This window comes from Uranotaenia lowii, chromosome 1, assembly GCF_029784155.1.
Source record: "Uranotaenia lowii strain MFRU-FL chromosome 1, ASM2978415v1, whole genome shotgun sequence".
In the NCBI taxonomy this organism is placed as follows: domain Eukaryota; kingdom Metazoa; phylum Arthropoda; class Insecta; order Diptera; family Culicidae; genus Uranotaenia; species Uranotaenia lowii.
In genome coordinates, this window is record NC_073691.1 from 159,178,506 (window position 1) to 159,191,874 (window position 13,369).

Below are 13,369 nucleotides of genomic sequence, written 5' to 3' on the forward strand. Positions count from 1 at the left end.
TTAAGAAATTCAAAATTCAAATTTAAGTACCGAAATTCAAAACTTTCAAAATTCAATAATTTCAATTTAACATTCAAAATGTTATATTCAAAATTCAACATTCAAAATTTTATATTTAACATTCATAGTTCTTTTTTCAAAATACGAAATTAACAATCGAAATTCTTTATTGAAAATTCAAAATAACATATTTCAAATTCAATAATTACAGTCATAGTTTTTTCAATTTTATCATTGTTCGATTTTATCAATACTCGCCAAATTCACGCTCGATTTTTTCACGGTTTTTGTTTTGATTTTATCACGCTTTTTGAGAAATCTCTCAGAAACCATTTCCAGGACCTTAGTTTTTTTTTTTTCAAATTCATATGAAAAACAAAGGATTAAGTAAAATTCAAAATGTTTTTCGACATGGTAAACTTTTTAGTTAATCAAAGGTGTGAAAATTAAAATAAAAAAAATTGAAATTTGCAGAAGAATTTTTTTGATGCATTTTTCGTTGAACTCTTTTTCAAAATTGACATAAGAGATATTGACTGTTAAATTTCCATAAAAACTTAATAATTCACTTTAATTAGATGAAGACTATAAAATTGATATTCAACATGTTTTTATTTCAAGAAAATATCTTAAAATTGCTAAAGAGATGAATAATTTGAACTGAAATCGATCCTTTGTGTTTAGTAATCTTACATTACATCTTATGATCAAAATTTATTGATACAAAACCTTTTCACCACTGAAAATATTATAAATTATTGATTAAAGACACTAAAAATACTTTTTTCCACCTGAATTTTTGGTTTCGCCAAATTCACGGATTCGTTATATTCACGGTGAAATTTTTTTCGACCGTTATTAAATCATAAAACTACTGTACTACAACATCATGAGCACTTCTAGATCATGAATAATATCCAATAAATGTTCGAAAGTAATTCAAAATTTCAATTCCACAATTCATCATTCGAAATACAGAATTAATAACTCAGAATTTTTCATTGAATTGTGAATTTTAAATTTTTGATCTAGAATTTTGCATTTGGAAATTTTAGTTGAGCATTACGAATTAAGAATTAAAAATTTGGAAATTTGAATTTCAAATTGAAACTTTATATTTAAAATTTTGAATTGTTTTGTATTTTGTTTATTGAATTGTGAAATTGGAATTTTGAATTGAATTTAGAATTGGCAATCTTAAATTTTAAATTTTTAAAATTGATTTTTTAATTGGATTTTGATTTTAAAATTTAAGATTTTCCATTTTAATCTATGAATTCAAAATTTTTGATATGGAATTTTGAATGTTAAATTTCAAATGTTGTGTTTTTGATTTATAATTTTGATTTCTTAAATCTGCTATCTGAAATTTCTAATTTTGCATTTTGTAGGTTGAATTTTGAGTTTCGATTTTCAAGTTTTGGATTTTAATTTTGAATTCTGATGATTGAAGTTTGAATTTTGATTAAGGAATTGTGAATTTTGAGGGCTCATGATCAACCCTGAGTTACGAATTTCAAAAATTTTAATATAAATAATAAAATTGTAATAAATTTGTATTAAAAATGTCAAATTTAGAATTTTTGAAGGGGAATTCTTAATTTTGAATTACAGTTTTAGAATTTCAAAACGCAATTTCACAATGATCAATAAAAATGTTAAGTAGTTTTGAAAATTTAAAAATGGACCATAATAAATAATAACTCAATTAAACGTATTGTTTCTTGTATGATTACAAGTTTAATTGGCTTATGCCGTCATCTTTCAAAACAATTTCTAAATGAATTATATTTACAGATAGAAATTAAAAACTTTCTTGTAATTTATATAGCGCACTACAATCAGCGACGCAAGCAAACAGCGCGAATAGAACAAATTTGGTTCAAACCAGACACCCGACGCTTGTCCCGGTATATACAGCCTGTATAATACAGGTAAAGGAATCAATCATCTCTACCACACCAGTGCACTCCACACGAACGACGAGCCGAGCCAGAATCCAAACTCCATACGCCTCAAGCGAGTAGAAAAAACGACTCAGGCCGGTCAAAATCGAATGACTCCAGCAAGCCAGAAAAACCTTGAGTCCAAATCTAAAAAAAATCAAGCTAGTCGAAAAGAATCGGAGTCAAAACAAAAATACTCAAGCGAGTCAAAAAAAATACTCAAGCGAGTCAAAACCAAGAGACTCTTCCCGACTCAAGGATTTAAAATCAGCCTACCTGTGAGCGGATTTTATTTTTACTCTACGGATTTTTTTTCCCATCAGACTCAGGCTCCTTGCTAGTCTGCTCAACTCACCACCGAAGAAAAAATCATACATGCTGTGCTGAGCAGATTTTCTAGTCATCGAATTTGACTCTACTCACCACTTGAGCGATTTTTTTTCGGAGCGAGTATGCGGTGCTTGGTGAGTAAGGTTCAAAAAGGAATCTTGATTTTATTTTACTCTCGCTCAGTCTGGGATGGATTTTTTTTCTGTTCCGCCTCACACTCACGTTCGTTTGAGCCGATTTTTACTCGTTGAGTTGATTTTTTGCAAGCTTGGTCATATGTTCCACTTTTACGCCTGGTTTGTTTTTCTCGATCCACCGTAAGGGTCTCCCGGTAATGTTGCAGCACCGAATTTACAGTCGATTTTGGATATTTCATTAATTTCGCGATCTTTACCCCTGACCACGTCGGTTTCTCTACGTGAGTGTGAGTGTTTCTCTCGCCTTTCGCGTTCCATCGTCGATAACTTTTGACTGACTGCTTCAATCTTGATGAAATTTTCACCACTAAGTAAACAAACCATCCGGATAAAAACACTGTCAATAGATTCGCGATGTGACAACTAGGGGCGCTGCAGTGAATGAAAAGATGCGACCAATTTCTATGTGAAACAGACTTTATTCAATTTTTCCTTGTTCCTTCAATAGAAAATTCACATTTTTCAAAAAACGCCTTACCATTATGGAGTAGCAAAACATCATTAAACTGCCCAAAGCCTATCTCAGTCGGATGCTTCAGGGATATCAACAGCTGTGACAGATTACACCAAACAGAAACGCTTGGCTCGCATTTTCATTACACTTTCAAAGCACTTTCTTCCCGAGTTGTTTTGCGGCCATTAAACCCATTTTAACACCCTTCTCGCCAGAAATAACAGGCGGTTTTTACCTTCCGCGATATCAAGACTTCCCGCCAATAACGAGGGAAAAGTTGGGTTTTTATCCGTTCTGAGGAAAAATGTTAGGAAAGCTATTCGACCATCATTCGGCAATTAGAATGCTGTTGGCATGTGAAATAAACCTTTTTACATAATGGGCATCCATCGAGTGATAAGAACGAAAATATTTTCTTGAAGCGTTTAACTTCTTGTTCCAGCAATAAATTCAATGCCATGGAGCAGGGCAAAAATAAAAGGTAGAGCCTTTGTACATTTCATACTGTTCTCATTTGTAAGGATGTGTCATAATATTTTAGTGAAAAATATGTTTATTTATAGAGTCGAAGATAGCAACCGTATAAACTTCTACTCTCTACTTCTCCTACTCAACAATCTCTTATTTTACTTGATGTTTTTAATGTCCATGTTAAAATGGGCGAAATTCTGATAGAAAGGATAGCTTCTTACATAGACTTACCGCCTGATTCCGACGGTGACATCACTGACGACAGTTAATGTTGACCAGACATCTATCAAACATCTTCTAACCATTCTTAGATTACATCGATCTTGATTATTAAATCAGTGCTTACTATTCTAATAATTTTTCATCGTCGCTGGTTGCCAATCACCAGCGCGAAAACTTCGGATTTCAACTGCATTGACAATATTAGCTCTTTCAATGGCGACCGTCATAAATCGTTTGAATGGATTTGTGTGGTAGCAACGATCAGCAATTCTTTAACTTCCCAACAGATATCACTAAGCATGTTTTTTTACCCATTCTTTTTTAAATCACATCAACTTCGGAAATGGAAATTTCTCGCGAGCTTTGCAACAAAATTGTCCATAAAAATCCGGTTAAATTTTAAAACAGTTCATCGAAAAGTAGTTTGCATTTTAGGAGAAATAGGTTGGACCAAAATTGACACACCATACTTCAACGAAGATAGTAGTGCAAAATTACCACCGAAAGATAAAAACTCGACCGAACCAGGCCCGGATCCACTGCACCACAAGAAGTCCGTTTCCAGTCGTTTGCGCTGATTTATACACCCATAGAAGAGGTTGCAAAAATCCAATGCCTATTTAGCATATCTCTGTGCCGATAATGCGCTGAAATGTGCACTGTGCCGAAGACGGTATGTTTGAAAAACCGTAACTGGCATAAGGACTCGGCTCCCAACCAAAATAATGACCACTACATTCAAGCGAAACAAGAAAAACATTTTATGGGATTTCTTTCCTATTGGATAATTCATCCCAGAAACAAGAAAATAAAAATTAAAATCACAGCGCCGTAGTGAGAATCGAACCCAAGTTACCAACTATATCGTCATGCCAGTCCGACACCTTAACCAGTGCACTATTCGAACTTCATGCAGGACGAGGGATATTTGTCATATGCTTTATGTCACCGATCAATCACAAAAAAAAAGCACAACGGCGGCTTCCCGGCGTTTGGTCTCCTTTCAATTCATTCCTTTGTCTCGTGAAGGAAACGGGAAAGGGAACGGGAGTGAAGGAACGGGAAACCCATTGAATGAGAACTGTGCTTTGCTTACTGCCTGCTATTACATACACACGCTACATATACACAGCTGCTAAAGCCGGGCAGCTTGGCCAGTGGAAGAAATATTTCTGTTGTTGCTTTTGCTACACATGCGCAGCTTAGCCAGTGGTTGTTTGCCTGTGGATTGAATTGAAGCAATGTTGTTGTTGTTGCTTTTACTACATACACACACACAGCTCAACCGTGGTTGTTTGCCGGCGCGGCGGATTGAATTGAAGGAATATTTTTGTTGTTGCTTTTGCTACATTCACACGCACAGTGCTCGGTTCGCTGGCTGCCTGGCGTTGGCCGGTATTTATTTCTATCCTTCTTCGTCTTGTGATGCGATATGGAGGGACGTGAATTCGTTTTTATTTTGTTTCTTTCAGACATACGCAATTCGGTTAACTTGGGAGGTTAATGCCGGTGAGAGCAAATCGAATCAGCACCGGTCGCGTTATCTTCTTGTACCAATGAGGCCTTGTACCAATGATGCCGCCATTGGCACAGAGGCTGAATTGTGGGTGTAATCTTTTTCCGTTCTATTCGTCTGTGGCACGCGAATGCGGCTTAGGGATTGACTCTGGCCCCGAGACAGAAGTGATAGCACCCGAAATCACATGACGGTTCCGCGAATCTTGCACTCATTCTGCGGCTCCCGTTCCCTTCCGGAATCATGCGAAAAATATTTATGTGCTGTTAACGAATGTGCCGAGGAAAAATGGCAACTGTCATCACATATTTTGCCTCGGATAGATTTGCCATAGTCAGTCAGTCGTTCTGCGGGAGCTGATTTAGAGTGTTACATGGTGCCAAATCTAGCGGAACATCTTGACTGCGGCTGGGTTTCAAATCTGTGTTTGCTAAATTTGTTTATTTTTTTTCTTTCTCTCTGTCTTTGATCTTATCTTAACAGCCCGAATGGATGAAAACCAAAGAGTATTGGGACAAGGATTTCGAGACACGCTACGAGCAGCTACAGAAGGACCCGAAGCGGCCACCCTTAAAGGTAAGAAAACGAACGGAATTATCGGAGGATTATTCAGCTTTCAGTAACTTTAAAACAAATTGTTTACCTTGATTTTGAAATAAGATATGAAATTTTACCAATATCCACTGTTTTAATTAGGTGTGTGGTTGGTCAAAAAGAATTGAATTTTAAGTAGGAGGACAATAAGAACATATTTTAACGTTGTTCGAGAAGCCAGCTTCAAATACTTAACATTTAACTTAGGATAGATAAAAGTAATTTAAACTGTTGAATGAAGATACAAGTGCTTTGAGTTGTCAGCTCTGAATAGGATTAAATTAAATCTAACGGATCGAAAGGAGAGACTAAATATTTTGATTATTTACTACATACAGAGTACAGTACAAACCCCTTGAGAGGGGCAGTACTTAAGAGGAAGTACAAACCCCCTGAGAGGGGCAGTACTTGAAAGGAAGTACAAACCCCCTAAGAGCGGCAATACTTAAGAGGAAGTACAAACCACCTGAAAGGGGCAGTAATTGAAAGGAAGTACAAACCCCCTAAGAGGGGCAGTACTTAAGAGGAAGTACAAAACCCCTGAGAGGGGCAGTACTTGAACGGAAGTACAAACCTCCTGAATGGGGGAAGTACTTAAAAGGAACTACAAACCCCCTGAGAGGGGCAGTACTTAAGAGGAAGTACAAACCTCCTGAGAGGGGCAGTACTTGAAAGAAAGTACAAACCCCCTGAGAGGGGCAGTGATTGAAAGGAATTACAAACCCCCTGAGAGCGACAGTACTTAAGAGGAAGTACAAACCACCTGAAAGGGGCAGTACTTGAAGGAAAGTACAAGCCCCTGAAAGGGGCAGTACTTAAGAGGAAGTACAAATCTCCTGAGAGAGGCAGTAATTGAAAGGAAGTACAAACCCCCTGAGAGGGACAGTACTTGAAATATTCCGAAAATCAATCATTCCTGCAACACATGATGTGGTAAAGAAGGACGCAAACTATCAGCTATCGAACGTCTGTGCTACGACTTTTTTTAATGTGGGCCTATTTCCCGAAAATTGCTTGAAACGAAGTCCAAATCCCCTGAAAGAGGCAGTACTTGAAAGTAAGTACAAACCCCGAGAGGGACAGTACATGGATAAAAATACAAACCCCCATTCCAGGCTTCTTCGATTCTCTTAATTTTTGCTCACTTTTTCTCATCTGCTTGTCAAACGCCTTAGAGAAACATGCTTTCTCACATTTAAAGCGATCAAGCAGCTCACAATTTGTTGCGGAGCATTTCAAACACGCAGTCACCCAATTTCATTCTCACAGGGAGAAATGTTCATCAATCATCACAAAATTTGAGCTTTCTGAATTTATGTGTGGCCTGAGATACAGTAATCCTACGAAAATCGGACTTTTTGAAATTTTCTCATTCAAACTGCAATATCTCAGAAACTACGCAAACATTTTTATTGAAATTGCAGAAAATTTGATCATAAAATATCATCACAGTAAAAAGTTATAGAAGTTCAAAGTCAAAGTGACAGTGTGCGTGCTTCCAATTTCTATAGAATTATGAACGGTACTCTATGTTATTTGAATTTTACTTCCGGCCTGTCAAACTCTTCAATTTATGATTACAAGAATTCTCAATGTCGGAATCAAAAATGTATTTTTTCAAACTCCAATGCCCCCGAAATTTCTGAAATTTGCAGAACATTGGAATTTTAAATAATGTATCTAAAAAAAAGTTTTTTTGTTTTGGCATCATTCAATGTTTTGACGTTTTTTTAAATGAATATTAAAAAATCGGGTCATATTTGAAATAGAGGTGCAAGTTTACGTTGAAATGCAAAAAAATAAGGGGAAATCAAAGTTTCAATCTTTTTTACCTCTTTGTTTACAAAATCAGATAGGACCCTTTGAAAAAGCATGCTAGAATTATTGAACGCCTCCAGCAATAAAGCAGGTTGACATGGTGGGGCCAATGTTCCATAATTCCACGTAGAAAGAGGATGAGGTTCCATCACACATTAAAGCTGTCCACGTGATTTGGTGAAACGATCAAATTTCATATGCGATTTGAATTTCTATTTCTCATAATAGCGATGAGAATAGTGAAACTCTGACCTTGCCTTCACTGAGCAATTACTTTTAGCTGATCACACGTAGCGCTGATGAGGTGTTTCCAGAGTCACACACCAACAGTGCTCTGACAGTAGAAGAGTGATCATTCGATAGAGAAAAAATTTCTTTTCGCTCTCTCAGCAGCAGATGATGAGATACTCATTTAAAATCGACTCACAATTATTAGGAGCGAAAAAGTTCACTGTCTCTTTTTGATCAAGATGAGCAAAATGAAGCCTGCCCATTCTGAAGGGACAGTAGTTGAATGAATACTTCGGAAGGACCCAAATCGCTAATTGATGATCATCGGCGTTGAAATAGATCTCTAGAAAATTCTAATTAATCCCAACGAGAAATGCTCCAAACCTCTGCGAAGGAGTCTCAATTCCCTGTGAAGATGATATACTGCCAAGATTTCTTAGGACGATGATGATAAATAAAAAAAAATTATTTGAAAATATCCCTGCGAGGATAAACGGCTTCAAAAAGTTCTGGAGCTTAGTACTGTGAGGATTGCTTCAATGTCTGTGAACCAACTTTTAGTCCCTGTAAGGATCGTAAACAGTCGAAATTCCCTTAGTAAATTATTTTATTAAATGCTTTGGAAAGCTGCATTTAGTTCAGTTGTCTAGATCTCTGAGAAGCAATCATTAGTTTCTGTGAGAAAAGCAAACCTTGAAAGGTTCCCTGAATAGCAAAGCTTCATCAAGATCAGAAAAAATGAAAACTAAGGGTAGAAAACTGTTGCAATGCTCTAGGAGAATGATAATATTAAGATCTTTGGGAGGCTGTATTGGATTCAGTTGTCTAGATTTCTGAGAAGTAATCATTAGTTCCTGTGAGAAAAAAGTCTATAAACTCACCCTGGTAGCAAAATTTCATCAATATTGAAAATCTGAAAATAATTAGCTCCAAGAAGTTATTAATGATTTCTGAGATCGTGTCCAGCTCTTATGGACTGTGTAGCCGATAGTTGCGAGAGCGACACGCTCTCGGGCGATAGGCCTTTCCGAGTCGGTTATCTCCCTCTATCTTAGTCTATACACGCACACACACGACAGCTAAGCTGTCGTGTCATGTCGTGTCGTCAGTCTCGTACGATCTTGAGCGAGGATGGGTGCGTGTCTCCCGTTCAGCCAGTGCAGCACGCAGCTTAAGTTTGCACAATGGCGAATCCTGACAGGAGAAAATTTCAAGTCAGGCTGAACGGGAGGCTCAATCTTTTTGTGTTGTGAGTCTTTTTATGTAATTCTAGTGAAAAGGTGAAGTGTGTGTTGTTTTGGCGCATGATCGGTAAGTTTTTAATAGAATTTGAAATAAACTGACGAACGCCACATTCATGTTGGGAGAGCTGTGTTTTCCTCAAAATGGTGGAATATGTTAGCTAGATGTCTGATTTTTTAGATTATTTTTCAACCTAATAAAACCCATGACCGTTTTGATTGATAGCTTGCTTGCTTGCACCTTGAAATTTTAGAATGGTAGAGGGAGAGGCAACCTTTCTTTTTTTTCATTCGTGTTTCTTGCAATCCCAGTGAATGAAACTCGTTCGGAATTAACATCTGCCAAAACAAAAGCTCTCACACATACGTATGAATCGTGGGGACGCTTCTCTCTCTCACTAGCTTTCATTCTCTGCTCAGTTTCCTCTGTTTTTTTTTGTCTTTGTTGCTATTACTACGAGTGTTTGTAGTAATAGCAACAAAGACAGCCGGGTAGTATGCGTGCACATTTACTCACGTATTAAAACGAATATTCGTTGTTTTGGAAATTGAGCGAGTATTATCTCACAGCAGCACCCTTTCGCTTGTTTCTTTTCGCTTTTCTTTCGACGTTCAACCGTGGCCCGCCGCTTTCTCCGAGAAATATGTTCGGCTGCCGAACGAGTTGATTTTTGAATTCGCAGACGCAGATTTGATCGATCTCTAATGTTTCCCTGATTGTTATAAACTCGTGCTGAGTTTATTGATATCTAACGTTCTTATGCTTTGCAAATCAAGCTCTAGTTCTTAGCAACGATTGTTTCTGCCTATTAGCTCGTTTGAATTTAGTATTATAAAATTACTCTGCGAAAATTGCCATACAAGTTTTTATTGATTCGCGATTCGTCGTAATAAGTTAAAAAAAAAAAAGTCATAAGGTACATTGAGGTAATTTGGAACGATAGCTTTTTTACTTATCCTGAAGGATACGAATTTTGAGTGCTAAAGTATTGTATAAAAATTTCTAAGAATATTACAAAATATGTTAGTTATGTAAATTTTGAAAGTTTATGATCGTTTGAGAAGAATTGAACAGTCGATGCTTTAAACTAAAAAGACTAAAGAAAAGTTAAATTAAAAAAAACTATTTTCGATCTTCTAAACATCGGAAAAGTTTCGTAAATGCAACGAAATTATCATATGTTTTGTTTTCAATATATCGTATTTGTTAAACTGAATGCATACCCTTTTCAGAAAAGAATCTTGACCTCAAAGAAAATGACAAAAGTTTAAGGACAATTACAAACTAATTTTTGCTTCGAAACAAAAAAAGCGTTGATGATTCACTTTAAAAGTTTTCGTTGGATCGGGAGGACCAACATGAAGAGTGTTCTGAAGGATCACTTTATGAGTTTTCGTTGGATCGGGAGGACCAACATGAAGAGTGTTCTGTAGGTTCACTTTATGAATTATCGTTGGATCGGAAGGACCAACATGAAGAGTGTTCTGAAGGTTCACTTTATGAATTTTCGTTGGATCGGGAGGACCAACATGAAGAGTGTTCTGAAGGTTCACTTTATGAATTATCGTTGGATCGGGAGGACCAACATGAAGAGTGTTCTGTAGGTTCACTTTATGAATTTTCGTTGGATCGGGAGGACCAACATGAAGAGTGTTCTGAAGGTTCACTTTATGAATTATCGTTGGATCGGGAGGACCAACATGAAGAGTGTTCTGAAGGTTCACTTTATGAATTATCGTTGGATCGGGAGGACCAACATGAAGAGTGTTCTGAAGGTTCACTTTATGAATTATCGTTGGATCGGGAGGACCAACATGGAGAGTGTTCTGAAGGTTCACTTTATGAATTTTTGTTGGATCGGGAGGACCAACATGAAAAGTGTTCTGAAGGTTCACTTTATGAATTTTCGTTGGATCGGGAGGACCAACATGAAGAGTGTTCTGAAGGTTCACTTTATGAATTATCGTTGGATCGGGAGGACCAACATGAAGAGTGTTCTGAAGGTTCACTTTATGAATTTTCGTTGGATCGGGAGGACCAACATGAAGAGTGTTCTGAAGGTTCACTTTATGAATTTTCGTTGGATCGGGAGGACCAACATGAAGAGTGTTCTGAAGGTTCACTTTATGAATTTTCGTTGGATTGGGAGGACCAACATGAAGAGTGTTCTGACGGTTCACTTTATGATTTTTTAAATCGAAGGACCAGCATGAAGAGTGCTCAAGTATGAGAAACGTTGGATCGTAATAACCATTTTAACAGTCCAGTACAAACGGTTTGGTCTACGTTATCCATTTTCCAATATCTATCTGTAACAATGTTTTGCTACATTAAATAAAACTGTGACGAAACAAGATACATTCCATATGATTGGAAACTTACATATGTCATTTTAACAAATATTTCAGTTGCATAATAGTCTTGACTGTACGAGCAATAAATTCGTTCTCCACAAATGAAAGACCCTTAACGATTCATTACGACGAATACAGGATCGGCCTTTTGGGAATAAGATGTCTAGTAAATGATAATTGGCAGAAAAATAAGAATTGAGGAACCTCCGAGTCAGTTACTCGGTAGTTACGCATTGAGACCGTCAATGTGGTCTAAATCAAATGTCTTAAAAAGTGCTACAATACTTGAGTAGTATCAAATGTGTTGTTATTAATCAAATGTTGGGTTAATAGAAAGATTTGGATTTAGAAAAGCTGTGACGAGATTTCCAACAGAAAGAAAGTGAACATGGATGTCCAGCTTGGAAATCTTACGATGGAAACCATTAGCTGGTTTGGGATGCCCCACAAAGAAATGGTTTCGTTCGAATACTAGTTTATTAAAACGAAAAGTTCAACCAGGCAAGATAAAATAGTTCAAAATTGCCGTGATGTTCAAGGAAAGCGGTGCCCGAAACTTATGTGATTCTATGAATACAGTCTGAAGCAGAAACCAAAGAAAATTAACTGAGAAAATGGCATAGATTGAAGAAGAACGGGAAATTAAAGCAAGTGAGAAAATACCATATTCGACAATTTGTAATTGGAAGATTCAGATGGTGAAAAACAAATTATATGAAAAAGGTGGATCGAATGATTTCAAACGGAAATCTTGAATAATTGGTAGGATGAAGTAGTATCAAGGTTCCATCGACAAACTAATTCAGGAAACTGACACTCCTCGATATTGTGGGAAAGATGAGTTGATCAGAGATCCTGAGCTTTCGGAGAAGGGCGAAGGTGGAACAGAGGCCAAACCAAGGTCATCCTTAACCTCTGTCGATAACCATTGGAAAGTATCCGTTGATTGATCAATTTGAAATCGAACATCCTTGGGCATCCTGACATCCTTGTCAGATAACAGCTCCAAGAAATCTATTTATAGACTGTAGTTTTTGTGCTCACGAACGGAACTTTCAATCGATAGAGTTGTCATGCAGGATTTGTTTAAATTTGAAAAGGAAATTAAAAATTGACTGCTTTAATTTTTTATCTTTAAACGTTGCACAGCATGGTTCGGGAAGTTGAGCGATTTTCGGAACATTGCTTCTTGTTTTCGTTCTTTTTTTAGTGTGGAAGGGAGATGTGTAGCCGATATTTGCGAGAGCGACACGCTCTCGGGCGATAGGCCTTTCCGAGTCGGTTATCTCCCTCTATCTTAGTCTATACACGCACACACACACGACAGCTAAGCTGTCGTGTCATGTCGTGTCGTCAGTCTCGTACGATCTTGAGCGAGGATGGGTGCGTGTCTCCCGTTCAGCCAGTGCAGCACGCAGCTTAAGTTTGCACATGGACGATGTCCTGTCCTCGTGTTGTCCGGTTTATATGTTTGGCTGCAACAAGAACACGAGTTTGAATTCACAGAACTATACCTACGTTCGTTTTGCTTATGTTTCCTTTGATTGCAATAAACACGACCGAGTTTATCCAAAGCTCACTTACTGATGCTTTCCAAGTTGAACCTACCGATAGCGTCATTGCAGTTTGAGTTCAACGAAACAGAATCTAACTGCAAATATGGCAAAACGCGAGTATGTAGACTCGCGATTCAAACATGTCTGGTCCCTACTTCGAATACGGCTTACAATACCATCGGTTGTTGCTAATTCAGCCTTTCTGAGCTCCAGAGAGGTCTCCGTGGCCGCATCTACTGGATGATCGGCATTGCGAGAGTCAACGAGAGTCAAAGCTTCCTTGAAAAACTTGCCAGGTTGTTACCGAGATGGCAGACAATCACCTGCTTTGCCCGCTTAAGCCATTCCAAATAGATTTCAATTCAAACAGATTCCACGAGTGTACCAAATTCGTTAGTGTAGTGTCACCCACGGAGCTAAAGTACACGTCGTCTGCTA

General features: G+C 37.3%; 1 protein-coding gene across 2 annotated transcripts in view; it reads left to right on the forward strand.

Moving 5' to 3' along the window:
• The window catches only part of LOC129740680 (alpha-mannosidase 2), a 313,476-nt gene that overhangs the window by 292,882 nt on the left and 7,225 nt on the right, over positions 1-13,369 (forward strand). For both annotated transcript variants that reach the window (XM_055732441.1, XM_055732440.1), the window contains exon 6: positions 5,620-5,712. In XM_055732441.1, the coding sequence (XP_055588416.1) occupies positions 5,620-5,712 (93 nt within the window). The remainder of the gene's footprint in view (positions 1-5,619; positions 5,713-13,369) is intronic.